General features: G+C 40.7%; 2 protein-coding genes across 7 annotated transcripts in view; one reads left to right on the forward strand and one right to left on the reverse strand.

The window, feature by feature from the left end:
• Lar (tyrosine-protein phosphatase Lar) overlaps window positions 1-27,779 on the reverse strand; it is a 163,149-nt gene that overhangs the window by 17,179 nt on the left and 118,191 nt on the right. For 4 of the 6 annotated variants that reach the window (XM_064698211.1, XM_064698213.1, XM_064698209.1 and 1 more), the window contains exons 7-12: window positions 15,934-16,170; window positions 15,722-15,868; window positions 15,353-15,628; window positions 15,043-15,066; window positions 1,169-1,269; window positions 282-474 (exon numbers count right to left, since the gene is read on the reverse strand). In XM_064698211.1, coding sequence (XP_064554281.1) covers window positions 282-474; window positions 1,169-1,269; window positions 15,043-15,066; window positions 15,353-15,628; window positions 15,722-15,868; window positions 15,934-16,170 — 978 coding nt within the window. Of the gene's footprint in view, window positions 1-281; window positions 475-1,168; window positions 1,270-15,042; window positions 15,067-15,343; window positions 15,629-15,721; window positions 15,869-15,933; window positions 16,171-27,779 lie in introns of all 6 variants that reach the window. The other 2 variants (XM_064698214.1, XM_064698212.1) reach the window with 1 other exon arrangement.
• On the forward strand, window positions 16,611-17,837 carry scw (screw). Its single transcript, XM_064697476.1, has one exon. It carries the CDS (start codon window positions 16,611-16,613, stop codon window positions 17,835-17,837), a length of 1,227 nt encoding a protein of 408 aa, XP_064553546.1.

The raw sequence follows: 27,779 nt of genomic DNA on the forward strand, positions 1-27,779 counted from the left end.
TTTAAATTCAGAGAAAGAGAGAGGGAGAGCGCATAATACTGACTGATTTATATTGGCGTTTATTTCTGTTTGAGAATAAGAGCGAGTTGCCAGATTGTTAGAGATTGTGTAGAGGTTAACAAACATCGACATAATACGCATTGGGTTGGACGTTTTGGACATTCTAATTAAATAATTGGTGTTCTCTATGCGGGCCGTTTAAACCGAGCTATTCAATTACGCATTTCACCACTAATTGGATTCGATTTGGCTATCAATATTGGGGGGCAGCTGACACTTACCTTGCTGTGTCTTCACCTGCACCGGGGTGGACATGGGACCGGCTCCCATTGAGGTGTACGCCTGCACACGCACCGTGTAGATGGCATGAGGCGTCAGTTCCGATACGGTTGTCAGTTCGCTATTGTCAATCATTTGGGAGTTCCACGAGGCCTCCGGTTGATTCGAATTGGTCGTGTAGTACACCTTGTAGCCCTGTAGAAAACGAGAGAAAGAACAAAACGTTTACGAATGCGTTACGAAGAAAAATTGCGAATGGGGCAGCTGAAAAAACCAGATATGGGATTTACTATTATCCCAAAAACATTAACTTAAACTATTCCGTTTCGAGCTCATTTAAAAGTCGCATCCTTGTGTGCTCCTAAAATCTTTGGCTTAACCATAAACTGCTAGCAATTGGTAAAGCTGATAGCCTCGAATGAAATATGGCCTGTGGTCTCAGATTTGCGTACTTTATAATTTTGGCATTGCGGCGAGAACTGTTTGCAGCTGCAGCACGCCGTGGCACGAGGCACACAACAATGGAGACCACAGCCATTGCGGCCTAGCACTTGACTCGATCAACGTGCAGCCCATCCTGGCAATCCAAAGCCAAAGGAGCAGAAGGATCTGGCTTAACTGGGAGCCCAACTGGCTAACTGTTGTGTGGCTTTGATTTCATTCGCACATTTGCATTTAAACGCTTTGCTCCCCTTCTCTGGGCCCGCCTGCGTTTTAATGCCAAACATGGCTAACGTCATTTGGGCCATTTCCTTGCCCCCGGCCTTTCGTTTCGACGTGACAAAGTGTCGACCCTTGGCCTGGCCTGCAGTCATCTGTAGCCGGAGCTCGAGCCTGTGTCCCTGTTCGGGTTGTTGTTTAATATGCGTACTCAATGCCAGGTACTTACGGTCACTTGTCCATTGGGCGTCTCTGGTGGCTCCCAAGTAATAACCATCGTTGAGGAGCTCAACGGCCGCACTTGCACATTACGTGGCGCACTTTCCATTTCTGAAAAGAGACAGACAGACGAGAGAGAGAGAGAGAGAGAGAGGTGGGATAAAAGGATTATTACCATTGTTAGCACATTTAAATGAAAGGTGGACGAGAAATTATTTGAGCTATTTTTAAGCAGTAAACAGCATCCAGTAGATTGGGTAACCTCAAGAACTCTTTGGTTTAGTGTGGGTCTAATAATTTCAGTGAAAATATACCATAGTTCGGAGGTTGATTAATAGTAGACAAAGCCGATTATCTATCTTATAAACGTACCGATTTACAAGTCTATCGAAAATAAACAACAAGTTGTTCGAGAGTCAACCGGAATAATTGCATTTGTGCTAAAGTAATTTAGTGTTTTGCATTACATACTCTCTATGAAAAGGCCTGAAGTATGATGAGCTCATAATAGTTTTTGATCATTCACAATCAAATGCGCTTTAAATGCGACTCGGTAAACGCTTGACCCTAACTCAGACAACTACGAAACCTCGCTCGCTTTCGGTCATGCATATGCAATTTTGTTAAATGAATTTTTCGCATTTGAGCAATAGTCAGGATTTTAAATCAAATGCAGACCCAGGCTGAAAATAGACCAGGACACGAACGCATGGGCACAGGCATCATCAAATGGGGGCCGTGGGCGTGCGTATCGAGAAACCAACGCTCCACGCAATTGTTTTGCAATGCAAACAATCATCCATCACAATTGCTGAGAATGAACTTTTGCTAAATGCACGTCCGTCCGCAGGACTCGTCATTGTAAACAGTTGTGTGCTGCTGCCACGTAGAGTCCGGCGCATTATAGTGCGAATTTTGCATTTACAATGTGCAACACAATGCTGCAAAAGCACGCACAGCACAACATATAACACACACACACGCGCACACACTTAAACTGATTTTTGTTGTGTGAAAAACAATGCCAATGCGGACAGAGTCAGCCCCAACTGCCTGTTGTCATATTAGAGGCCTGGCATATGCTGTATGCATATAATATCCATACCCTAGAAATGTTCATTGTGTTAAGGGGGTATATTAGGGAGAAAGAGCTAGGAAATCGCTTCTTTGTGCAATATCTGGATATCCAGATAAGATCAGATAAGTCCTTGCTTTTAATGATTTTAAAGATAGACAGACAATAATTCGAACCTTTAAAAAAGACAACCGACTGAGCGTAATAGTTGTTCATAATTTAATGATTTGCCATGCCACGAGTAGGCAAAGTAAACGATTGCGATATCCAAGAAAAAACAAGGCCACAATTTGCATAATTGTACATTTCTTGGCCATTTTAAGAACTATCCTGATGTACTTATCCAGCAAATAGCTTTTATCCTTCAACTTCTGTCCGTACTAACGAGTTCTATTTCAAGCGAATTGTACGGACCAGCAGCTTTCTAAGGTTTATTATTGTGTCTCTGCAGAAAATATGCAATTGCTCGGCCATGTCCTTGCTGATCTTGACAGTTGCTGTGTTAAACGAATCCTTTGGACCAGTAGTGCTAAGTATCCAAAATACATCGAAATGGTCCTTTTAATTTTATAGATATGGCTCATTTTCAAAAAAGGACATTAATTACAAAGTCGGCTAGAACATGCCCATTTCTCATAGTCCTCATTCTCCCAATTCGGAATATACAAAAAATAGATTAGATTAGATTAGATAGTCCTTTAAACAAAAAAAAATAAATAAAATATGCCATAGCTTGGCCGTATCCTTGCAGATCCTGAAAAGTCTGGTTTTAAACAACTCGCACTGACTAAGGCTAACAACTGGCCAAAGGCCAGCGAAATCGTCCTTGTGGTTTCCAAGATATGGCTACTTTGTTCAAAAGGAGATTATTTCAAATATCGGTCAGAGCTTGGCCATTTTAAGAACTATCGTGATGTCCTTTGGCCAGCCCATAGTCCTCATCCTCCCACTTTAGAATTTCCAAATAGATTTAAGGAAGTCCTTCAAATAGCCAAGAAAAAAGGATATTTGTCTGTAGAGAATATATGGTATATCTCGGCATTGTCCTTGCGAATCCTGACAAGTGTTGTCACACAATTCGTATGGATTAGGGCTATCAACTGGCCAAAGGACATCCAAATCATCCTTGTATTTTTCAAGATATCAAGGATTTGTTTTTCGGTATTTTGCCTAGCACGTCGCGACAAATTTGAACAAGTCCATGTCTCTTAGATGACCCCATAATGTTTTAATACAGTTCGATGCAGTTCGTCCCCACGATCCTAACGCACCATGTCCTTTGAAAATCTAGTAGAATACGGACGAATAACGGCTATTTTTCTAAAAAGGATACTATTACAAAACTGTCCATAACATGGGCATTTCAAGGACTTTCAGAATGTCCTTTGGCCAGCCGACTTTCCTTGTCTTGCCCATACACAAAATATAATGAAAAAGATGAAGGTCCTTCAAACAGTCCAGATATAAGAACATTTGTTTTGTACATAAAAATGGCTATATCTCAGCCGTATCCTTGCGGATCCTGACAAGACCTGTGTTAAACAACGTGTATTGACTAGGACTACAAACTGGCCAAAGGAGATACAAATAGTCCTTGTGCTTTCCGGAATATGGCTACTTTTTTAAAAAGGACATCCTTTTTATGACCATAACAGTCAAATCCTGAAGGATATCGAAAGGATATACATTTTTGAACTCGTGGCGAGCAGATCTATCGAATGGCATTCAAGGATTTTCAGGATTCGACAAAAAATTTCACACAAAAATTTTACAGGAGTTTTCTCAGAAAATGGCCAAAAATCGAAAAATTCGGGACTAACTTCGCCATTTGAAGGACTATTGGGATGTCCTTTGTACAGTAGATAGTCCTTATCCTCCCATTTACGAATATGCAACCCAAAGGACGAAAGTCCTTCAGACAAAAATTTTTTTAGGCCAAATTTATAAACCGAAAATATCTTATAACTCGGTCATATCCTGGCGTATCCTGTCGAGTCCTGTGTCAAAACAATTGTATTGAATAGGACTACCATCTGGCCAAAGGACATCACGATTGTCCTTGTAGTTTCAGAGATATCGCGATTTTACTGTAATTTTATGATTTCGGCTAATTTTCCTTGCGGCCCGCGACTGAAAAATTACCAAGTCCAGGATTCTTAGATGACCCCATAATTTGTTAATGCAGTTCGATGCAGTAGGTATCCACGATCCTAACGCACCATGTCCTTTAGAAATCTGCAAGGACATGGCCGAGTTATGGCTATTTATATCCTCCAAATGACCTTATATCTGACTTATGACATTTTTAATGCAAATATGTTTTTTTCTTTTTAGATTGAAGGATTCAAGGATTCTGATCGATTCTAAGGATTTCTACGAATCCAACAAAGCTACTCCTACAAGGATCGGGCTTATATTAAGCCAGATATAGTCATTTTAAGTTAAAATTGAAAATACATGTAAAAATGACAAATTTGTTCATTTTAACAATAATAAATAATTAATTTTAAATTATAAAACAAATTCCTCTTTTTATTTAATTCCAAGGGATATAGAATTGTACAACTTTTTCAAAAATCAACGGTCGTAAAAATTCTGTCCGTTGGCGGCCACTGGTTGCCGAGATTTTCTTAAAATTCAGCCAAAATACCAGGCGAACAGAAATGACCAGAACGTCGCCAAAAATTTTAGCCGCAGAAAAATTTCATTGCATACCCGAAAGGGGCGCCCCCGGCGCTGGCTGGGTCGCCAAATTTGACCAAAAATACCAGGCGAACAGAAATGCCCAGCAGGTAGACGAACATTTTTGAATTAAAAATATCATTGCTTACCCTAGAGGGGCAAAAATGTAACTCATTTAATATGAGTGCTGTTAAGCAACAGTTCATGTTAAATGAGTGCTGTTAAATACGGCTGTTAAGTAGGAATCATATTTCATTGCATACACGTAAGGAGCAAAAATGTTACTGGTTTAAAATGCTGTAAAGACTGCAGCTGCAGCTGCATCTCTGTACAGGGGCTGTTAAAAGAAAAAGCATTCATATTTTTTGACCATTCCGATGCAAATTTCGCAGGGATTTAATCCTTTAGGTTTCCAACGACTATATCGATGGCATGGTATAACCAAGGATATGATAGTCAACTAAGAACCATCAAGGGGCGGGGTTGTTGGTGGGGGGACGGCTGAAAGAAAAAGCATACATGTTTTTGGACAATATTCTTGCCCATTTAGCAAGAATTCAGTCCTGTAGGTTCATTAGGACTGTATCCATGGTATATAATAACCATGGATTTATGTCATCTAGAAACCAATAATATTGTTGATATTTTTGTACATGAGCCAGGCAGATTTGGCTGAAAAATACAACCTGAAAATAGGATTGTATTGTAAAATTAAGTTGGCTCTATATCTGTTAAATTAAGCCCGATCTTGGAAAGACATACCTTTTTGTATTCGGCAAAGTATACAGAATCGGAAGAGCACTACTTTTCATCTCAGGAACACTTAATATTGACAGAAACTGTAATGCTATTTTAGTCAAACTTGGTCAAAATTTAAAGTGGGAAAAATGTGAATATTTTAAGGCCAATCGATACTCTTGAATGAATCCGTATGAATCCGAAAACGTATACCATTCGAGTAGCAAATGGTATATACCATATACAATTCAGTCGTAATACTTTTAACAGATTTATACGACTGCTGTAAAACAGAATTATGTTCCGTGGCCACAATGAACGAAATCGACTCACAGAAAATAGAGCAAGCAACTCATAAATTCGAGTGCGCGCGGTGCAAAGGTAGATAATGCATAAGCAATTAAACATATGCATAAGTATATATCACTCAATAAAACACACACCCTAACAAGAGTATGCAGAGATAATCGCCAAATATGTATGTACATATACATATGTGCGCTCTTGTATTATCTACCTATGCATCGCGCTCTCACGATTTTTTGTTTCTGCTCATCGTTTCACAGACCTATTCTAATTTCTGAGCGCCGTTTTTTGAGTCCGCTTAATGCTCGCGCTATTTAGTTCTCTGTTGGCGATCACATACGCACATAAGTATATATCGTATAAGCAAAGTATGTAGAGATGTATATATGCGTTTATTATTTCAAATAAGACTTGCTTCACTTTTGATTACTTTTTGTTTATTTTACACTCGCGGAACTAAGTTCTGAGTAAGTTTCACCCAAGTAATCAAATGCACATTAATGCATAATGAAGATTTTGCACAAGTTTTTAATCGTTTTAGGTTTGTAAAATTTGAGAACTGAAATTTATGTCATTCAAATATTTTTAAATAAGTAATGTAAAAAATTCCTTTTAAAATAGTCTTATAAAAGCTTAAACGGCTATTGCTCAAGCTCAATTGACTTCTGGGGAGAAACTAACACAGAATAATCTTGCGCAGGTCCGCGTAGAGAAAATACAACAGCCAAACGATCAAGAGAGAAGTTCGTACACGAGCGACTTTAGCTAATAATGTAGATTACACGGGCGAACACACATCCGAACAAGTGTATACACAGGGAGTCGCATGATATGTATGCACATTTCTATATATGCGTGCTTATGCATTATCTACCTCTGCATCGTGCTCTCGCAATTTTTGTTTATGCTTTTATCGCTTTAAGCAAGACTCACTTTATTTTCTGAGCGCCGTTTTTAGATCTGCTTGGCGCATAAATAGATACCGAAAAAGCAAACACACACCTAAACTGCATTTCAAATAAGTCTTGCCTTACTTTCTTGTGTGGCGTTTTTGTTTTGTTGTCTAATTTGCACTCGCGCCAGTCAAATGGACATTAATGCATGATGAAGATTTTGCACAGGCGTACGTTTTTATTTGATGGGTGTGTAGAATGTGATGTGCAGCGCTGACTACAGTTGCGCAAATTAAGGAAGTCAAATGTTTGCCAATTAACTGCCCTGTATAGGCCCACGAAATATATATGTAACATTTTAAAATCGGATCATTTGTTATACATTTTTAAAATCTGTAATAATATATTTCGAAACCGGCTTTAGAGTCGAATTAACATAATCCACAATATTTTGTAAGTGCTTTACCGGCTACCGCTCAAGCTAAATTGACTTCTGGGCACAAACTAACACAGAATAATCTTGCGCAGGTCGGCGTAGACAAATTACAGCAGCCAAACGATCAAGAGAGAAATTCGTACAAGAGCGACTTTAGATAATAATGTAGATAACACGAGCGAACACACATCCGAACAAGTGTATACAGAGGGAGTCGCATGATATGTTTTTACTTTATTATTATCTACCTCTTCTTCGCGCTCTCGCGATTTTTTTTGCTGCTTATCGCTCTAAGCAAGACGTGCTCTTTTATTTGAGATCGACTTTTTTTTTGATCTGTTTTGCGCTCGTTCAATTAAGTTCTTTGCTGCTTCACACGTGCATAAATAGAAACGTACAAGCAAACGCACACACAAACAGATGCAGAATATGCAAAGTATGTAAATATGTGTACTTGCGTTTATGGCTTTTTGTTTAGTTTGATCACTAACCAAATAACATATAGACCGGACAAACCGTACTTTTGAGGGTGACATTCGATATTTCTGCGGCTGGTCCAAACTCGCCTTCGTTTTTGTTCGGGTTCGAGACATGCCCGCATGCTCTCAGAAGCAAGAGAGTAAGAATACATATGGCCTGTGTCGGGGAACGGCAACGCTGTCTTTTTACTCGCTCACTCTACAAGAAACTGCTGTGGCTTACTCTCATCCATATGATTTGTGCGATAGAACGGCATCGCTGTTTTTTATCTCGCTCCCACTACAGGAAACTGCTTTGGCTTACTCTCAATGCTCTTTCAATTTGTCTATGTACCGTTTAAATGTTTGTGTGTGTATTTGTCCGCACAAGCAAAAATGCCCAGAAATTCAATTTTTCTCAAAAGTCGGTGGCATATCTTCCCTTTTGACGGGACGAGTAATATGAAATAATGAAAGGGTTTGCCAAGTCGATGCGAAATTCTTTCTTTTTAGCTCGTTCTTTTTCGAAAGGGTACCTAAGCGTTGGCATGTGTGCATTTAAAAGTTTTTGGACTTGCTATTCACGCATACTAACATATTTTGTATATGAATAGAAACATTTATGCGCATGTGTGCCTGTTGGTCCCTGCCTGCCTGTCCGATCCAAATTTGACAATATTTTTGGACTTCTGAATTTCGAGCTCTACACACACACACAGAGACACAAATGTGTGTGAATGGGCTGATCATGGGCGCAAAATTTAAAAATATCATTATTGGCACGCGTCTGACGCGCGCTCTTCTTTTTATGATTTAGGGCTTGAATTGATGAATAAATGTTGACCCCTCATTACCTGCAGCAGCCCGTTGGGCCGAAAGGGTCAACTTTTGGCAAACACCTGCACCTGCATATGTAGGTCAAGTGACTGATCACTTAACTAATTTTAGAAGCAATTATATATTGATAGTATTAATAATTTTATTGTCTTAAAATATTTAGCTTTTTCATATATGAATTTGATCTACAGGTAATGAGGGGTCAACATTTATTCATCAATTCAAGCCCTAAATCATAAAAAGAAGAGCGCGCGTCAGACGCGTGCCAATAATGATATTTTTAAATTTTGCGCCCATGATCAGCCCATTCACACACATTTGTGTCTCTGTGTGTGTGTGTAGAGCTCGAAATTCAGAAGTCCAAAAATATTGTCAAATTTGGATCGGACAGGCAGGCAGGGACCAACAGGCACACATGCGCATAAATGCTTCTATTCATATACAAAATATGTTAGTATGCGTGAATAGCAAGTCCAAAAACTTTTAAATGCACACATGCCAACGCTTAGGTACCCTTTCGAAAAAGAACGAGCTAAAAAGAAAGAATTTCGCATCGACTTGGCAAACCCTTTCATTATTTCATATTACTCGTCCCGTCAAAAGGGAAGATATGCCACCGACTTTTGAGAAAAATTGAATTTCTGGGCATTTTTGCTTGTGCGGACAAATACACACACAAACATTTAAACGGTACATAGACAAATTGAAAGAGCATTGAGAGTAAGCCAAAGCAGTTTCCTGTAGTGGGAGCGAGATAAAAAACAGCGATGCCGTTCTATCGCACAAATCATATGGATGAGAGTAAGCCACAGCAGTTTCTTGTAGAGTGAGCGAGTAAAAAGACAGCGTTGCCGTTCCCCGACACAGGCCATATGTATTCTTACTCTCTTGCTTCTGAGAGCATGCGGGCATGTCTCGAACCCGAACAAAAACGAAGGCGAGTTTGGACCAGCCGCAGAAATATCGAATGTCACCCTCAAAAGTACGGTTTGTCCGGTCTATATGTTATTTGGTTAGTGGTTTGATCGAATGTGCACATTAATTACTAAAGATTAAGCAGAGACACATGCATTATTAATTGTCAGTCGTGATATGTACAGGGCTGCCCTTTTCTATTGTTATAAAATTATGACAAATATTATGCTGATCCAGAGGAATCTAAAATATATGAATATGTTTCTCATTATGGGATCGGGCTTTATGTGCATAAGCCTCATTTTTATAAATGTAGAAAATTAAACTTGACACCAAATAAAAATTGGCTTTTATAACGATGGCAGATGGCAACAACACAAGTTTTAAGTTAAACGTAGAGTACCGCCTTTAAATGCTCGGCGCACATAAAAGGGAGTTGTTGATTGAATATAAAAGCAAGCGACACGAAGAGTGACAGCTTGAGGGGCGACTTTTGTGCATACAGTGCAAAAACGGTGCACAGAATATAGAACAAGCAAACGATCATAAGTAGATTTTGTAAAGAAGCAATTTGTGTATTGAGCGATAAGCCACAACAAAAATGTATGTGAACGTTATGCACAAATATGTGTGGGTGTTTGCTTCTACGCACGTTACCCATTTACATACAGACGCATACAACGCACTGACGCGATTTGTTCGTACGTTTCTTATTGATCGTGTAGAGATGATATTTTACGTTAAATGCAATGAAGTATGTGCCTATAAAATATTTTGTAAATCAAATAAATAAAAAACTTGCATTTATTATAACGATGGCAGGCAACGCCAGGTCTTTAAGAAAACATAAAGTGTCATCTCTAAATACCAGGCGCACATAATCTGAAGCTGTCGATTAATTCTTATAATTGTCGTTACTTCGACTAAGAAGGTGTGTGCAAAGGAAGCTCACAGCAGAACGAATGGGAATGATCTTGCTATCTCGCTTACACTAATACACACATATGTGCGCAAAGGCAGCTCGGCGCGTTAACTGTAACTCTCGTGATGTTTTGGCGCTCATGCACATTTGCGCATATGTACATACATTTCGCTCGTATGCGCTGATTTTGTTGTTGTTGTAGTAAACAGAATAATAGAGTGGTTGCCGAATAGTGATGGCTGCTCAGCATCGAATTTACATGGCGGATTTGGCTGAATGATTCAAAAGCCGCCAAAAGATAGCCATTTATTCTGAATAAATGGCTTCAGCTCGGGTAACCTAAGGCCGATCTTGTATGAATATACCTTTTCGACTCGTGAAAGTTCACAGAAATTGATTTTAGAACCAACTTATTTATGTCATATTTGTTTAAATATTAGGATTGCAATATTTTAGTGGTAAACTTATGTCCTGATGCAGAGGAGTCTAAAAAGGAATATCATTAGGTGATCGGCATTTGTATATATTATATCAAATTTATTGTTTATTCAATTTTTTGAATAGATAATAAACTTTGGCTATAATTAGCATAAAGTGCCATCTCTAAATACCAGGCGCACATAATCTGAAGCTGATGATTTAATTTTCAAATTGTGGTCACTTCGACTAAAAAGGTCTGTGCAAAGGGAGCTCACAGCAGAACAAATGAGAATGATCTTGCTATCTCGTTTTCACTTATACATACATATCTACGCAAAAGCAGCTCAGCGCATTAACCGTAACTCTCCTTTTGTTTTGGCGCTCATGCACATTGGCGCATACATATGTACATTTCGCTCGTATGAGCGTATATTGTTGTTGCAGTAAAAAGAATAACAGAGGAGTTTACCTAACAGAGACGACTAACACAGCGTCGAATTTATTTACATAATTTTGTATAGTCAGCCAAAGTTATTGCTGCGTGCTAGCTGAGTGGTACATTTAAATTAGCGAAATTTTCAGATTATACGATATTATTCTGTTAACTAAACTGTAAATGAATTGTTTTATTGGAGATACCGCCAGAGGGCTGCCAGAGATAGAAACTCTTAAAACTTTCGTAACGTAATTTGGGGCTTTCATGGTAAATACATTCGCATAATTACAACTGAAAGTTTTCGTAAGTAACACAAAATTGTGTTATTAGAACCGTATTGAAAAATCGATTGGCACTCAACAAATCACATTATAAATTTCGACATAAGTTGGCTGAAAATTAAAGAAGCATTCAGTGGAGCATTCAATATATTGATAATTGTTGATAAAATTGGGTTGATGTGGAGTTTAAAATTTTTCCAAATTCAAAAAAGGCAATTCGAACAAAATCATTTGAAGGTCGCAAAGCAAATATATGTAGCTTGACTTGCTCGGATAAATACAGATGTATTTATATCATTTTATCTTTATATTTTTTTAACTATTTGTTGCTTACTTCTAGAATCAGTTTTATGTGTGGAAGCACAGTATGCTGCTTGTAGGGTATACAACAGTTGTGCATAGCCCTAAATCGCATTCGTAAATGCCCGAAATACAATTGTGAGGCGTGAAATTGCTGAACAACTGCACAGTAGCAGGAGAAGGAGAGAGGCAGATAACGCAGCAGTAGATATCGCAGCTGAAAGGGGGAGGGAGGGGCAAGAGGAAGCTCTGCTAATTAGTGGGCAACAGCAGTGGATCGCCTCAATTGCTGACAAGAGTCAGCAAGTGTTGTTGTAACTGCTGCTGCATGTTGTGTGCCTTGGGAGAGGGAGAGGGTGTGTGTGTGTGTGTGTGTGCGAGTGTGTGTCTGTGTTGCATCATTTCCTTTTCTTGTGCTCCTCAATTGGTTAATGGCCAATCAATAAATTCCAATTCTCACAATTTTACTGCAATATCTACATGGTGCCACTGCAACGTTTTACCCACAATTTATATCGCAGCCATCTCATCTGTTACACGAGTGTGTGTTATGTGTGTGTGTGTGTGCTGCACGGATAGAAGTGCCTGCCATTGCCATTTGCTGGGTCTAGGCTAAGATTTGCATGCAGCACATGGGGCATTCAAAAATTGCAATAGCTTGGCCTGGCAAGCGCCTGGGCAGACACACACACACACACACACACGCGCACACAGAGAAATCCTGACCGGAGCGAACCGCCCTCCGTCTGCCTTGCAGTTATCCTGGCTGGCTGCCTGGCTGCCAGTTATCCCGGCAGCTCCTTTTGCTTGTGTGCATCGTGCGGCAGCGTCACGTAAGCTGCATTTAAGAGCATATACATTACATACGGATACGCTCCATTAATATGTATCCCTTGCACGCCTGCTCACGCCTACTGCTGTCTGCTTATAGCACATAGCACTAAATTCTTAGCAGCCTCCCACACACACACACACGCACACCCAAACACACACAACGAAATACATCGGAACCATGTGCCGAGGCCCCATGACCTATTACATGACGAAAGGAGCTGTTAAAGAGTTGCCAACACACTTTTGTGTGTGTGTGTTGGTGTGTGTGTGTGTGTGTGTGTGTAGGTGTTTGTGTGCGCATTAAACTTAAATGTATTAGGCCATATTAGTTGTATACATTATAGCCAAATTGCAATACAAGATAGCAGTTACTTCAATAGCCAGGATTTCCAGCCAAAGGTTAAGTGCAGACAATAGAGACAGATAGAGAGAGAGTGAGCGAGAGCGAGTGACAAGTCCTGCAGGACATGCTGCATATCTTTATAATTGCTGCGAATTGAGAGGGAACAGCAGCTGCCGGGCTTGCGTGAAAATTGTTAAGACCCTGTCTGATGCGATCAACTCAAGCAAAGTCTCAGCTAAATTAATGAAAAGCATAAATAACAGATTCCAATCTATAATATAACCAAAATAGATGATAATAGGCCAAGTGCATGTGGGCAATGTACATATATGAGGCACTTGAAATGTCAAATGAAATTTGCAATAGATGGAAAATGTTTCTAGAAATTTAAGGATTTAAATGTGAACATATGATTGGATTACGAATGGCGTGTAAGAGATATAAGTTCAGAGAAAAATAGGAAAATTGTTTTGCCAAAGCGAAACTCACTAACCAGATGTGACTTGCCGTAAAATAGATTTGCTTTTATAAAATATTTGTATGCAGTTTTATGCATTTTTGAGTTTATTTTGCATGGAATTATACAAAACCTGTGTATACTTGAACAGAGCTACCATGCCTTTAGTTCTTGTAAACTCCGAAAAAAAAGATTAGCAATCGATACTTATCGATTTTTGGGTATTTGCTGCGTGCTATCGAAAGTCGTTAAATGGTATACGAGAATCTAGATTTAAAGTCGTCAGCTCTATTAGACAGCTGGGTATGACTTATGAAGGGTCTATATATACTTTATTAAGTGTCGTTAACGCAAAATGGATAATTGCAAAAGATTATAAACCAAAAAAGTATGGCTAATCAAGCATTCGCTGCCTACTAAATATCATTTAAACTAGGCGAACAACTTTATTAAGGAAATGGAAATGAACAATTGGTTAATTTAAGATGCAACCTGATAAAGTTCTTAGAATCACAACATTGACAATACCAAGTCCGTTTGACGCCTAGCAGGCACATCTTAAGGCAGAACTTTCTATGGAGTTATGTATTCAGGTACCTTCCATCTCCATCTGATGCTCGTGCCTTCTTAAGCTGTCTGCTGTTTATGGCACTCGATTGTTGCACTTACAGGCCATAAATTCGACTTTGCCAGCTGCTACCTAAGCTCCTAAGCCGAACCTAACCGAACCTAACCGAGCTGACACGTGTCATTATCCGATGCGTGCGACCTGCTGCTGAGTTCTCAAAAATTGTGTTAGTTTTTTTGCCAGCATTTTTATTTCTGGTCTGCTGCCATTGTTGCTGCTGGCCGTAAACGTTTGCTATCGAAATAATATTTCGAAACGATATTGGGCAAGCGATAAGCATAATTGCGGCAATAAAAGTTTTCAACTTTTATACGACAAGCTACAAAAAAATCCCAAAAAATTGGCCAGACAGGCCAAAATAGCCGCAGAAGAGAGGGGGAGAAGCGGAGCGGGCGGCGGGCGTAACGCAGTTGTAAGCAGCGCTTGCTTACGCGCAAACGGCGTTGCATGCACAGACACAGACACACATGGACAGACGCACACACATTTTCATGAAGAGGCACACACATACATACATATGCATGGCACTTGTAAGCAGAGAAACGACATTGATGCGCATTCATATGAACGCATAACAATGCAAAGTTTATGCGTTGCCAGCCACATTCAGTGGGGAGAAGCGGGGAGGGGGGGGGGGGCGTCTAGGCGACGTGAGGCAGCTGCCTCTACACACACACACCAACAGATTTAGTGTGCGCGTGTGTCTGGGCTTGAGGCAGCTGCGTATGCAACGCTTCTTGTTTTTTAAACATTGCATTTACCTTTGATTCCAAGCAAAACTCGTGCAAAGAAAGGGGTAGGGTGGGGAGGGGGGCTAATGTTATGTGAATGCCGCTCAAGAATTGTTATTGAAATTGTTTTGGCCATCAAATTTTGTTGGCCACTCACTTTGGCATAGAAGAAAAGGCTAAGAGGATACTTACTTGTGCCACCAAATGAGTAATCGCCTGACATGCGGAGGAAGCGTGAGCGAAAAAGAGAAAATAAAACAGAGAGCGAGAGAGAGACATAACGAGAAACGGGTGAGTACCGCAGTTTACATAAAAACTCAAGCAAAAAAACAAAAACCAACAAAACACAAAATCAAATTGCAAAAATTCCTGAAAAAATCCTGGCAGCGTGTGGTTAAAATGGTAAAAGTAAAATAAACGTTAACAAGAAGAAGAGTAACAGTTAGTGGGTTTATCCTGAAGTGAACTCCTTTCGGTAGCCGGGCATACTCACTTGTCTCACCGGTGGTGCAGGTCGCCGGCGCCGAGGGCGGACCGCGTCCAATATTATTCACAGCTATCACATAGAACTCGTATTCGGTATATGGACTCAGGGCACGCACCACATAGTACATGGTTATGATGCCGCTGATCTCGCTGAAGGCCTGATTTGCATTCTTCGGCTTGTACTGGATGACATAGTACTGCAGATCCTCGGGTCCCTTGTACGACCACTCCAGGCGCACCGAAGTGGCTGTCACCTCAGAGATTTGCACATCCGTAGGCGCCGTGGGCAGTGCTAGAGAGAAAAAGACAGAGCGAGAGCGAGAGAGTGCCAAAGATATAACCAGTTAATATCTGATCTGAAGTTCCATCTGCTGCTTCCACTCACATTGCACCTTGACCACGGACACCGCTTCGATCTGGCCCAGCGAGGAGGCGGCTATGCACGTGAAGTTGGCGCTCTCCTGTATATTATTCAACTGCAGCACATTCAGACCTATGGGTATATCATTCTCCGGCGTCAGATCTTGTGCACCTGTCATTCCGAATGAGAGGGATTACCTTTGGGTGCCACGGCAAATGTCAATCGCACACACTTACCCTTCATCCACTTGACGTGCGGCATGGGTGAGCCGACGGCTATGCAGGATAAATTCAGATTCGAGCCCAACATCACTTCACTCAAGGACTCTGGTGGGCGGGAGAATGTGGGAGGGACGCGACGCACTTTCACATACAAATTGGTGGCCTTTGAGTGCTCCGTTCCAATAGAGTTCTCCGCAACGCATTCGTATTTGCCCTGATCCTCTTCGCGACTGTTGTTGATTTGCAGGACGCCTGGGAGGAGAAAGGAGAAAGTGTGAAAGAGAGAGTTATAATAAGAGTTTTCCTGAGAGAACTTAACTTTACATAGGAATTCTTAATGTTAAGATTAATAAAGTAAGGGAATTTTTGTTTAACATGTAATATATTGTAATATTAGCTTCAATCTTTACAATTTTAACGATCTTTTCAGTTCTATTGTCGTTAGCTCAACTTATCCAAGAAATAACTGAGCTCTAGGTACCCGCACTTAAATGGGCTGGCGTTAATCTTCAATCCTTTAAAGCCTGCACTTCACTTGAGGACTTTTGATATAGTTAAGAATTCTCTGCGAAAGGGTAACCTTGTGCTCTACCTAGATATTCCGTCGTTTACTACCTGTTTGCCTATAAAACACAGACCTTTCAAACGAGGCTTCTCAGTTACTTATTGCACACTCGACAGACAACTCAACAATGTTAAAGTTACTTCCATTGGTGCTACTCTCCAGCTATTTGGGCGTCGTGGGCACCACCTACGTAACAGTCGATGACCACATGGAGCCAACAACACTTGCTGAACAATTGGAGATGGTCGATTTGCTGGACTTGGGCGACAGACCGAGGCGCATGGCACAGCCCAAGCAGCTGCACACGTCGGCCTCAAAGTTTCTGCTGGAGGTGTATAATGAGATCAACGAGGAGCAGGAGCCGCAGGAAGTGCTGCAGCAGCGACACAAGCGTTCGCTAGAGGATGATATACTAGTGACCCGTGAGGATCGCCATGGGATAGCCAGCTGCAACAGCATCTTGACCTTCTCCAGTCGCCTCAAGTCGCTGGAGGAGGGGGAGGAGGAGATAAGCTCTCGGCAGGATTTGCATATCACCTTCAATACAAATGACGTGCCCATGGATCTGACGCTGGTGCAGGCCATGCTGCGCATCTATAAGCAGCCCAGCTGGCAGGAGCGGCGCAAGAATTTAACATTTTCGGTATATAGACGGATTCACAGTCATCATCAGACTTTCACGGAGGATGGTGCTCCTGTTTATCGCATTCTGCACTCGGTGAACACCACAGCCGAATACAAGGGCTGGCTAGAGTTCAATCTGACGCAGACGCTGCGCGCCTGGCTGCTCAACAAGAGCCCACAGCGCCACGAGTTGCGCATCTCGTTGGGCGAGGCGCAGCTAAGTGCCTCGGGCGCTGGTCTAGTGGCACCCCATGCAGCGGGCTCCAATCTGGAGCCCTTCATTGTGGGCTATTTCAATGGGCCCGAGCTGCTGGTTAAGGTACAAAAGCTGCGCTTCAAGCGCGACCTGAACAAGCGAAGGGCCATGTTGCCGCCAACTGGCCACGTCCGGCCCCCGCCGGAGGTATTCAAGGCGCCGCAATCCTGCGAGCGTCTCAACTTTACAGTGGACTTCAAGGAGCTGCAAATGCACAATTGGGTCATAGCGCCCAAGAAGTTCGAGGCGTACTTTTGCGGCGGCGGCTGCAATTTTCCGCTCGGCACCAAAATGAATGCCACGAATCATGCGATTGTTCAGACCCTGATGCATCTGAAGCAGCCGCATCTGCCCAAGCCCTGCTGTGTGCCCACCGTTCTGGGCGCCATAACCATATTGCGATACATTAACGAGGATATCATAGACTTAACCAAATACCAAAAGGCGGTGGCCAAGGAGTGCGGATGCCATTAGATGGGAATGAATCGGGGGAAAACCATCAAAGCCCGGTTCACAAAAATGATGCTTACTTTTAGGGTTAAATCAGCTTAAGCCGATTTAAAATGGGTTTAGTTTTATCGATTATGTGTTAAGTTAGATGTCCAGTTTAAACCATTTTAAAAATGTTTAAATATAATTTATAATAATATAATATATAAATGTCAAAATAATTTAGTTAAAAAAAACAAAAATAACTATTGTTAAGCCCGCTTTAAAATGGGGTTTAGATAAAAGTATTCCCCAACTTAAGCAGCAAAAGTTCCAAAGACTTTTAATCTATTAAAAATTTTCGTATATAAAATGTTGAATTATGATTTGAGTGCATGCTCATAAAATCAGCCTGCCAACCCATCATCATCATCATAAGCCAACTTCTATAATATGTAAGCAATTTTAAGGTGAACAGAAGAAAAAAAAACAGCTTTAATGATTTATAGCCAGGGCGAACGCATGTGTAAGTAGTCCAAAGATCTTAGATTTATCAATAAATTTGAAAGCCAAAATGTGCTTGGCTTTTCTTTCTCACATTTTGTAGCTTCACTTTAATGGCCGTATCCACATGATACTCATTGGTCCATAAAATGGCCAGAATTTACCTTTTTTATGCGTGAATTGGGGGAGGTAAGGGGAGGTAAGGGTAGGGTGGGGTTGGGTTGGGGCGTAGGGCAGCAGCAACACATGAAAATTAACACAATTTTTTATATGATTTTAAAGGCCGTATAAAAGTTATGACAGTGTTTGCTGCGAATGCGACTGCTTGGAATCTGCCCGGGGTCTATTAAATATCGAGCGCACTTTTCCGGCATATTAAGCTAATGTGAATGACACATATAAAGCGTCATAAACTGTGTGGAGAGCCCGTGCATTATATTTTTATATGACCAATAAACAATGAATTATGTAGCCCAAACAAGCTAATTCCGGCAGTCAAAGGCTAATATTAAATAATACACCTACTCAACACTTTTGTATGAAATATATAAATTTTTTACTAAGGCTAAAAATTCAAAATATGTTGATTTAATAATGATTTCAACACAATTTGCGTCTCGTATTCTCTAATTAAGCAAAAGCTACACAATACGCCATAATTATTTTCTCAACTCCCGAATTATTCGTCTAATATTGGGTTTCAATTTACGCTTGGATGCGCTCCAATTAATCAGGTGCCTTCATTTTGAAATTATTCAACACTAATACGCATATACGTGAGTCCATTTGCAGAATATTTATGGGAAATACTCGCATGAAATATGCACGATATGTGAAAACAATTCATTTGCACACATTTCCATATTTGTGTGTATAAAATATTTGCAGATTTTAATTTTAATCGTTACATTATTTATGGAGCACATTTTTATACGATAAAAGTTGTCACATCGTTTATGCTCCCAGATTTTATTTCACATTCGTTTTTAAATATTTTTTTGTATACATTTTTGTAAAAACATAGCGCAAAATGCGGCGGGAAGGGAAATCTGTGGGAAATGTTGCTATAAAACAAACTGAGTTGAGCACAGTATTGTATACAGATGAAAACCTCTTTATGATTACTTGCACCTATCGATAACGTAGTAACAATAGTACTCTTTTAATGTTTGGCACATAGAAACTTACTATTCTGTTAGCAAAAGCGTTAAGCTATTTTTATTAGTACTGTGATTAAATAAATAATTAAATAGCGATATTAATTTAACTGTATATTTAAATAAAATAAAATATTTGCAGGCAAAGTAATCAGAGAATTGCGCTCCCAAACCTTTTCAATGCAATTTATTTAATTTTTTTATTTTACCCACAAACGAATAAAATGTTGAAAGCTTGTTGATGTTAAAGTTTCGTGTTTCGCTTGTAATAAATAAATCTGCATGAAAATAATCAAATTTCAGCGCTGAGTGAAAATGACAAATATTTTCACTTTTCTAAATGTCAACGAGAACAAGAAGTATGTTTTTTGTTTTTTATTTAATCTGTGAAAAGTGAATAGCGAAAGGTTGCAGCTAATGCAAATAAAGTATTCGTAGCTGTTTTTTTGTTACTTTCTGGGCCAGATGAGTGTTTGCTGTTGTTGTTGTTATTGCTGTTGCCTGATTTGATGTTGGCCAATTAATGAAAATGTGCTACGCTCTGCTACGCTCTGCTCCGCTCTTCCCCCCTTTAACAGGGGAAAAAAGCAAACAGCGAAATGGAAAATCAACCACAGCGAAAAGAACTGCAATAATACGAGGCACATATAGACTACAGTTGAGTGAATCATTTTAATGACTCGTGTTGTTGGCGACCAATTCCCTGAGCACTGCCCCCTCACCGCCACTCCCTCTACTCAGCAGGCCCCTTCTCTCTAGCCCAGGAAGTGTCTGTGTATAAATTGTCGAAATGTCGAGCCGTGCTAAATGTTGCAAAAATTGTTCTACTATTCGTGTTTATTATGTGTATTTTTTTTATTATTTTATTTTGGCTGGAGCAACGGAAATGGTGGAGTAAGAAAGGCAAAAAAATATAAATAAAATAAAAACACAAATAAAAATGCGAAAGAACTAAAAATGATGATGTATGCTGCTAGATGATTGTGGCGCGGTTTTATTTTTCCACAGTGCAAAAGCATTTTGGTTGCGTTTTATTTTTATTTGCAGTATTTTTTGCTGTTGTTATTTTTGTTGTGTGTGTGTGTGTGTGTCTGTTCGTGTGTGTACGTGTTCACCTACATGCATCAAAGTTGATTGTTGTGAAATTTATTGCATACTTTTTGGTGTTGTATGACGCTGCACATTTATTACGCTTGTTGCGCTTTCCGGGGCGCCAGCAACAACAACACAATTGCTGCTGTTGTTATTGTTGTTGTTTAGGAATCGCTGAACCATTCAAACAACCATTAAATGCCACTGAATTTTAAATATTGCCATTTTTTGTACATGCTTTAAATACGCTTGTGCATGTGACTGTGCCATTTGCATGGTTTCAGGTAGAATCTTTCCCCGAATAAAAAAGACAACAAAAAAATGTGATTAAAATTTATGGCAAGCAACTTTCATTAAAATTGCTCGCAAGCTGGCAAAACATTAACATAAGCCACACACACCCACACCCACACCCACACCCACACACACAGTCACATAGATAGCTATAGGACTAGGGCTTACTGGTGGCTGGCTGCAAGGGTTTTTAGGTGGCAGCACTTTCGCCTGTGCAATAAAAATTAAGCTATGAAAAGTCCTTTCGTCTCTGGCCTTTTAGCTTCTCAGTCGCACGAGCCTGACTGTCCCCAGTGTGTGTGCGCCCGTGTCTGCTTGGGTTTGCTTGGGTGTGTGTGTGCACAACAACTCTTATGAAAATTAAAAATTCTTTCAAGCATCATAAAAATAAAGAAATGGCCAACGTAGTGAGAGCTCTGAAAATTGGCTTGAATAGCAAGTGCTTAACACCAAAGAGTAGGTTGGCAAAAATTGCATCGTGGTTCAAAATAAACCAGTTTCTAAAAAGCCAGTAACTTACCCGAACCGGTTGGGTTTGGGCTTTGTCTTTTATATTGTGCTCAGGTTCGAAACTAGGCAAAAGTGTTTCAATCGTCATCACGTATATTTTTTTACAAATCAAATGGCATTTTCAATATAAAAATACAATCTTTTTAAGAAAAGGCTTAACTATTGTATTGATTATTAAAAACACTTATTAAGGCCGAAAGCTCAAACATAGTAAGGGATTTTTCTGATTATATGCTGGAAAAATGTTCTTAGCAATATTTTGAGCTTAGATAGTGTTGCCTTTAAGCATTATTAGGATTAAAATATACATAAACCTAGCCAAGTTTCCTCTGACCACATTCTTTGGGCCGCTTTGCCCTTGTTATTGTTGTGGAATTGCGAAGGCTACCGCCCACAAAAAGGGAACTATGCATATCGGATGCGGAACCATTCAGACAATGCCCAATAGTTTGCATTATTGTGTGGCTGGCGCTCAATTTGCTGGCGCTTTTAATGGCCGCAACGACTATTTAGGCAAAGTCAATCAGAGCCGGGCTCTAGCTGACTAGCTGGTTGGCTGTTTGGCTGGCAGAAGGGCAACGCGTGTTGCCAGCGCTTTTGTCGTCTTTTGTGGCAGTGTTGCCATTAACAACAGGCGCGAGACAATGGCGCCTGCCAATGCCAATGCGAAGCCAGACGAGGACCTGTGCCACAGACTGTATATGGCTGCGCCCTAATCCTTGTTGCCTCCTGCCGTCTTTGCCATTGCTACATGGCACACATGTGGCATGCCACAACTGCACTTCCGCTTGCGCAGTCATTTTCATATTTTGCAACTTCCGTTGCCAGACACACACACACACACAGACACAGGCACACACACTGGCTTGGTGGGGGGTTTAAGCTGATCGCCTGACTGAATCCCACAGCCGCTAAGGCGTGTGCTCACAGCTTGGCACAGCGCGGCCAAATGGGATTATTAATTAAATTACGCTTTAATTTAAGTAGTCGTCATCTCAAGCACAACAATATGACACAGGCAGGGCGACCCACAGAACTGAAAAGTTTTCAATTTTTGAAAATAGCACAAAATAATATGTATGGAAAAACTTGACTGACCCTACACCCTCTTTCCCACCGCAACCCAGACCAAAATGTGTGAGGCACTGAGCTTCCCCCACCCGAGTGCCAGCACTTACAGTCATGCACATTTTGGGCAATTACTGTCTCATTTTCAACAAAAGTGACTGTCAACTCTTTTGGCCCAAGCCAAACGAGACGAGGCAAGGCGAAACGAGTTGAAGTAGGGTGGTGCCGGTTAGGGTAGCTCATAATTTAAGCATTAAACTTTCTCAAATGCTTTCAAGTTGACTTGGTCTTAACTACAGTTTTACAGCTCAAGTAAATAATTGCGAGCGAACGCCCCAAAGGAGGCGCCTGCTCCTGACAAGTGGCAGCCAAGAGGGGCTGGCTGGCAAGCGGGGGCAACTGTAGCGCAGGATTGTAATGATGGGCACAGCAATTAAAGTTATAGTCGCATGGCTATTTTGACGTAGGTGAGGCGGGGGGAGGGGAGCTCAGCGGCTCTGAGGGCTGCTTTTAAAGAGGCTGCAGCTGCGGCCAAAACGTTGCCACTGGTAGTTTAAGTTTAACAGCAAGTTTAACAAGAGCACATAAAAATGCCAAAAACAACGCGCAAAGCAGCGAGTGTGTGTGTGTGTCCGTGTGTGTGCACAACAAATGGACAGCTTGGCGACTGCGACAAGGTGTATTCTTTTACGACAATGGGCAAACATAAAGATTAAACTTTTCTATGGCGCTTACGACATGGACATTACGTATTTAACATTGAATCGATGTAGTTAAGAATTAAGCATCAACTACTTAAGGTGAAATGTAGTTTGCTAAAGTACATAAAATAGACATAAAATTTAAATTGGGGATTGCCTTTGTCTAGATTCTCTAGATAACTCTTCAATTTGTCTGCTTTGCCTAAGTCAAGATTTTATATAGGCACTTAATTCAACTCAAAACTATTTAATTAAATAAAAGGTTTACTATTTACTATTTATAATATAAATTATTGCTTGATACTTATTATGATGTTAATCTTGTTTATTCCATTCTTTGCTTGATCTTAATAATCAACTAACTTAAGAGTCCAGTTGTTCCGAGAGTCTTCTCAAGTAATTCAACTATGTAGGCTAGTTAAGCATTCTTTAGTTGCTGTGCCACCCAATTCCCTGGGTTGTCATACAAATCATTAACTGCCTGCGACTCGCCACTTGTCGTATTCAATTCTTGGAACAGCCCTATCACGACCCATTGTTGGCATTGCTTCTTTTGGCCCTTCTACTCCTATTTGCTTTGTCCCCTTGTAGGCTGACACTTGTGTGCGTTCTGCGTAAGCTCATGGCCCATTCCACGTGCCGGCCATTAAGACAATTGGCCAAGCAAAACCAATTTCTGATAAGCCTCTTTTGCTTAAAAGCCAAATTATGGTATTTGAAAAATATTCGCTATACCTTTTCTTTTTTCTTGTCGTTCTTTTTTCGCAATAAGCAGCCCAAGACAGCAAAGAGTCCGAGCCCGCACAACCCCCAACTCGGTTATAAAGTAATTTCCCCAGACGCATTGAACCCTTCTAAAAAAAATAAGGGGAAAGAAGCAACAGAAGCAGAAGCAGAAGCAGAACATGGTCAGTACAACTCAATGGAGGTTCCTGCTTCAGACTGGCTTTCCTTTTATTATTTTCATTTTTTATTGAACAAAAGCCCTGAGGGACTATTTGGCGGGCCATCGAAAAAAAAATAAAGGTATTATGCTCAATATTATTATCGGACTCTGTCTGTCTCTCTGTATGTCGTTCGGCCTCTATAACTGGGCCTTTGCCACAGCGTGGACAAAAATTAACTATCAACGGCAATGCGGCAATGCCCCGAAGTAATTTTAAATAAAATATTTATAAACGTATTTGCGCATTGAAGTGCGACCGTTGTCATTTGCCAGAGTGTAGAAAAAAAAAACCACATTACAACGAACTCCTTTATACCCTTTTTGCAGGGCTATTTAACATATACGACTATTGAGGGATTTCACTCGAAAGTGCTTTTGAGTACTCATAAATGTAAATGACTCGCAATTGCTATACACTTTTATATTCCTTGAAATTATCAATTACCAAATCTGCCTAACCCCATTCGCACTTTCTCTCTCTTAACTCTCTCTCTAGGGCTTACTCTCACGTGAGTGCATTTTACAATTCTTCTTTGAGTCGCATTCGCAAACGTTTTACTGTCAACAGCTGTCAAATTTATGCTCCCAAAAAAGACTTTGCTATGAGAGGCTACTTCTTTACTTGATTTTAGAATTATTTAATTTGGTCAATTATTTAAAATTGAAATATCATCTTGTTTTTGCTTATTAAAGCCCATTTGCCAATCGCTTTACATGCAATTTCCTATCACAATTTATAAGATGCGTTAACAATCTAAGAAAAAGCTTCACAAGGGTCCATAATAATCATATTAATAAGTCTTAAAGCAAATGAGGCGTGGCCGAAGGCGTAAAATGATTGTAACTATGACAAAGACGACAGAGAACATGGGACGGGAAAGGGCAAAAGAGAGCCCGAGGCGTTTTATTAAAATAATAAAGTTCTAATTTAATTATGAAGCAAGCACAAAGGCAAAGACAGTCTGGGAGATGATGGGGATTCGGGGCGGGAGGCGAGGTGGCAACAGAGAGCGCAATGTGAGAGCTGTGAAGTGCGACTATGCGGGAGTTACTTTTCATTTTGATAACTCACGTACCCCTCCCGAGGGCCCTAATTAGCAGGCGGCGGCCGTATAACCGAAAAATCAACGCGCCCTCAAGCTGCCTTTTGTGGAAGCCTGGGGTTGGGGTTGGGTGTGGCGCTGAGTTGCGGCGAAGTGGTTTGCAAAATAAAGGACCATAAAGTGCTAATTGAATAAAACGGCACATGACTTGCATAACTTATTATCAAAAATATATATACCTACATATATATATACTATATTCCCGCTGGCCCTTCATTGCTATGCAGCCCAGAACAGACCGAAAGAGAACCGAAGAACTTAAACGGAGCCGAACCGAACCCGTCCGCGCCTCAAGCGTAAATTTATTTCATTTTCATAAATTTAAAACGTACTTTAAGACAAAGGCGAGCGACACCGAAAGAGAAGCAGGTGGTTGCTGGTCGTGGAGGGTCAGGAGGATGTATGGCAACAGAAGGCGCCGCTTAGAGACGTTTTGGGCACCCAAAAGGATATTTAGGTGGCGGAAATATTTTTACGTTTCGTTTAACGTGCCAAAGATGGCCAAAAGCCTGTCTTCTAGCCAGCTCTAATACCCACCCACTCGCCCAGCTACCTTTGCTTGCACAGCTCCCCATACAAAAGTCTCTGGGCAAAGTTGGGCGGGCCACGTAAAACTAATTTAACCCGCAACGTTCACGGCCACTTTTGTTCGTGTTACGCTAAATTAGTCGAGCTGCCGCCTGCCACAAGAAGCCGACGCCGAAAAGCAGAAAACAAAAATTACAAAAACGAAAAATTTGTTTCTCCTCGAATAGGAACAGCGCCACAACAACAACAACAACAACAACAACAACAACAAAGACAACAATATCGGGGCACATACTATGCTATACTTTACTATACCATAAAAAATTATTTTACCTTGGGGAAATTTTTGCAACAGTTTTTAATTTGTAATGCGCTAAGGCCACTAAAACAAAGTGGTTAGTTCTTAGTGGGTAATTGCAATAGGCCATGAGTGTAGGTGATATCAACTTATAAGAGTTGCCACGACTTCTGAGACTATTTGAAACTGCAAGAACATTTTTTTTTGTGGAATATTCTAAAGGTTCGTTAATCTGCGATCAAAGAAAGAAGCTGATAATATAACTAGATAAGCTCAGAGTAAAAAAAGAAATTTAAAAACCAACTAAACATTTACTTTAACTTCCACATTTAAGAATTGGTGTAAGAAACTAGATAAGCTGCGAGTGAAGGAAGAAACTTGAAAACCAGCAGAACATTTACTTCAATTTCTATAGTAACCAATAAACCAATAACAATTATTTTGTGGCAAATTATGACTTGGAAGTAGGAAATATGCCAGTATTCCGTTTGACTAACTTTCTTTCTCTCTATTTAATAAGCAAGAAACTGGATGAGTTACGAAATGTCAGATTCTTGCTTATGAATTTTAAAGGAAATTCCAATTCCTTTTGGTGATAAAACTTCAAAAGAAACTTCAACTTATTGGATTTTCTAAGAGCTACGTGATAGCAACTAAGCAGAAGAAGTCTTCAGATGCTTTTTCCTCTAACATATACGTCCGAAAATAACATTTAAAATTTCGCTGTAGCTATAACTCGACAAAAACTCTTCAAAGATCAACAAATAGTATGCAATCTCACCACCTGTTCAGCTAATTAGTTTGCCTGTCAACTAATCGGGTTCAATTCGAGTAGTGTGCAGGGTATTCAATCGTAGCCCGGCTGCACCTTTTGTGTGGCGACGAGTCAATTGTTTAGTGGGTTGTCATTAGGCGAGCTTCCATTTCATTAGCATTGTGGCCAGGTTTGGCAGCAGCTCTTGCGATTTTTAATATGCCCAACACGTTTTGAATTGTTAAAGCGGCTGCCGCAGGCCGGACCTTTCCGGACCTGGCTTCCGGCCGGGGCGCCGCTTTAGCTGGCAGTCGTGTCCGGGTGGCCACCAGTTGGGCTCTGATCGGCTGGACGCCTGTCAATGGCACTTGCAATTGAAACGCGAGGGTTAGCCATGTTTCTGCTCCCCCCACCGTTCCCCTTTAGGACCACTCGTTTGGACGTAAAGCAAATATAATCATTGTTATCGCGGCTGTCGCTCCGTCTGTCGGCTTTGGCGACGCGACGACGCGGCAATTGATGTCATTTTAAAGGGACTCTCTTTTTAATGCATATTAATGTCAATATTAATGTCAATATTTGCGCTTCTAATGACCGTCCGCACTGCTGTTGACGGCTTTGTGAGTATTTAAATGCCGTTTGATGTGCCATGTCAGGCACTAACGACAACGGCCTTATCGAGTATACGGCCCTCGTAATTAGAAATACTTGGCCAGAAAAATTGCAGGCCACCTCCGGAGCCTGAAACCTGAAGCGGCGCCTGATTAAAGGACCTGACGACATTCTGTTGACATTTGTAAAGTTTCTACCTAATAAGATCTCAACTAGCTGGGCTCATAAAACGGCCGCAGCTGCCCAGCACTAAAGGCAGCGACATTCTTAAAGGACAAACTTTGCCATTTGTAAGAAAGGAGGGAGGGGGGAAGGTAGGGACAGGCTCAGGTACGCAGCAGCTGGCAAAAGTCAAACGTTAACTAAGCGCCGAAAAACTTGTGACACAAAATGCGGCCAAGCATAAGTAAACTCCTAAGA

This window comes from Drosophila montana, unplaced genomic scaffold (genome assembly GCF_035044405.1).
Source record: "Drosophila montana isolate Dmon_TW-CO22-7 unplaced genomic scaffold, ASM3504440v1 contig_402_1, whole genome shotgun sequence".
Classification (NCBI taxonomy): domain Eukaryota; kingdom Metazoa; phylum Arthropoda; class Insecta; order Diptera; family Drosophilidae; genus Drosophila; species Drosophila montana.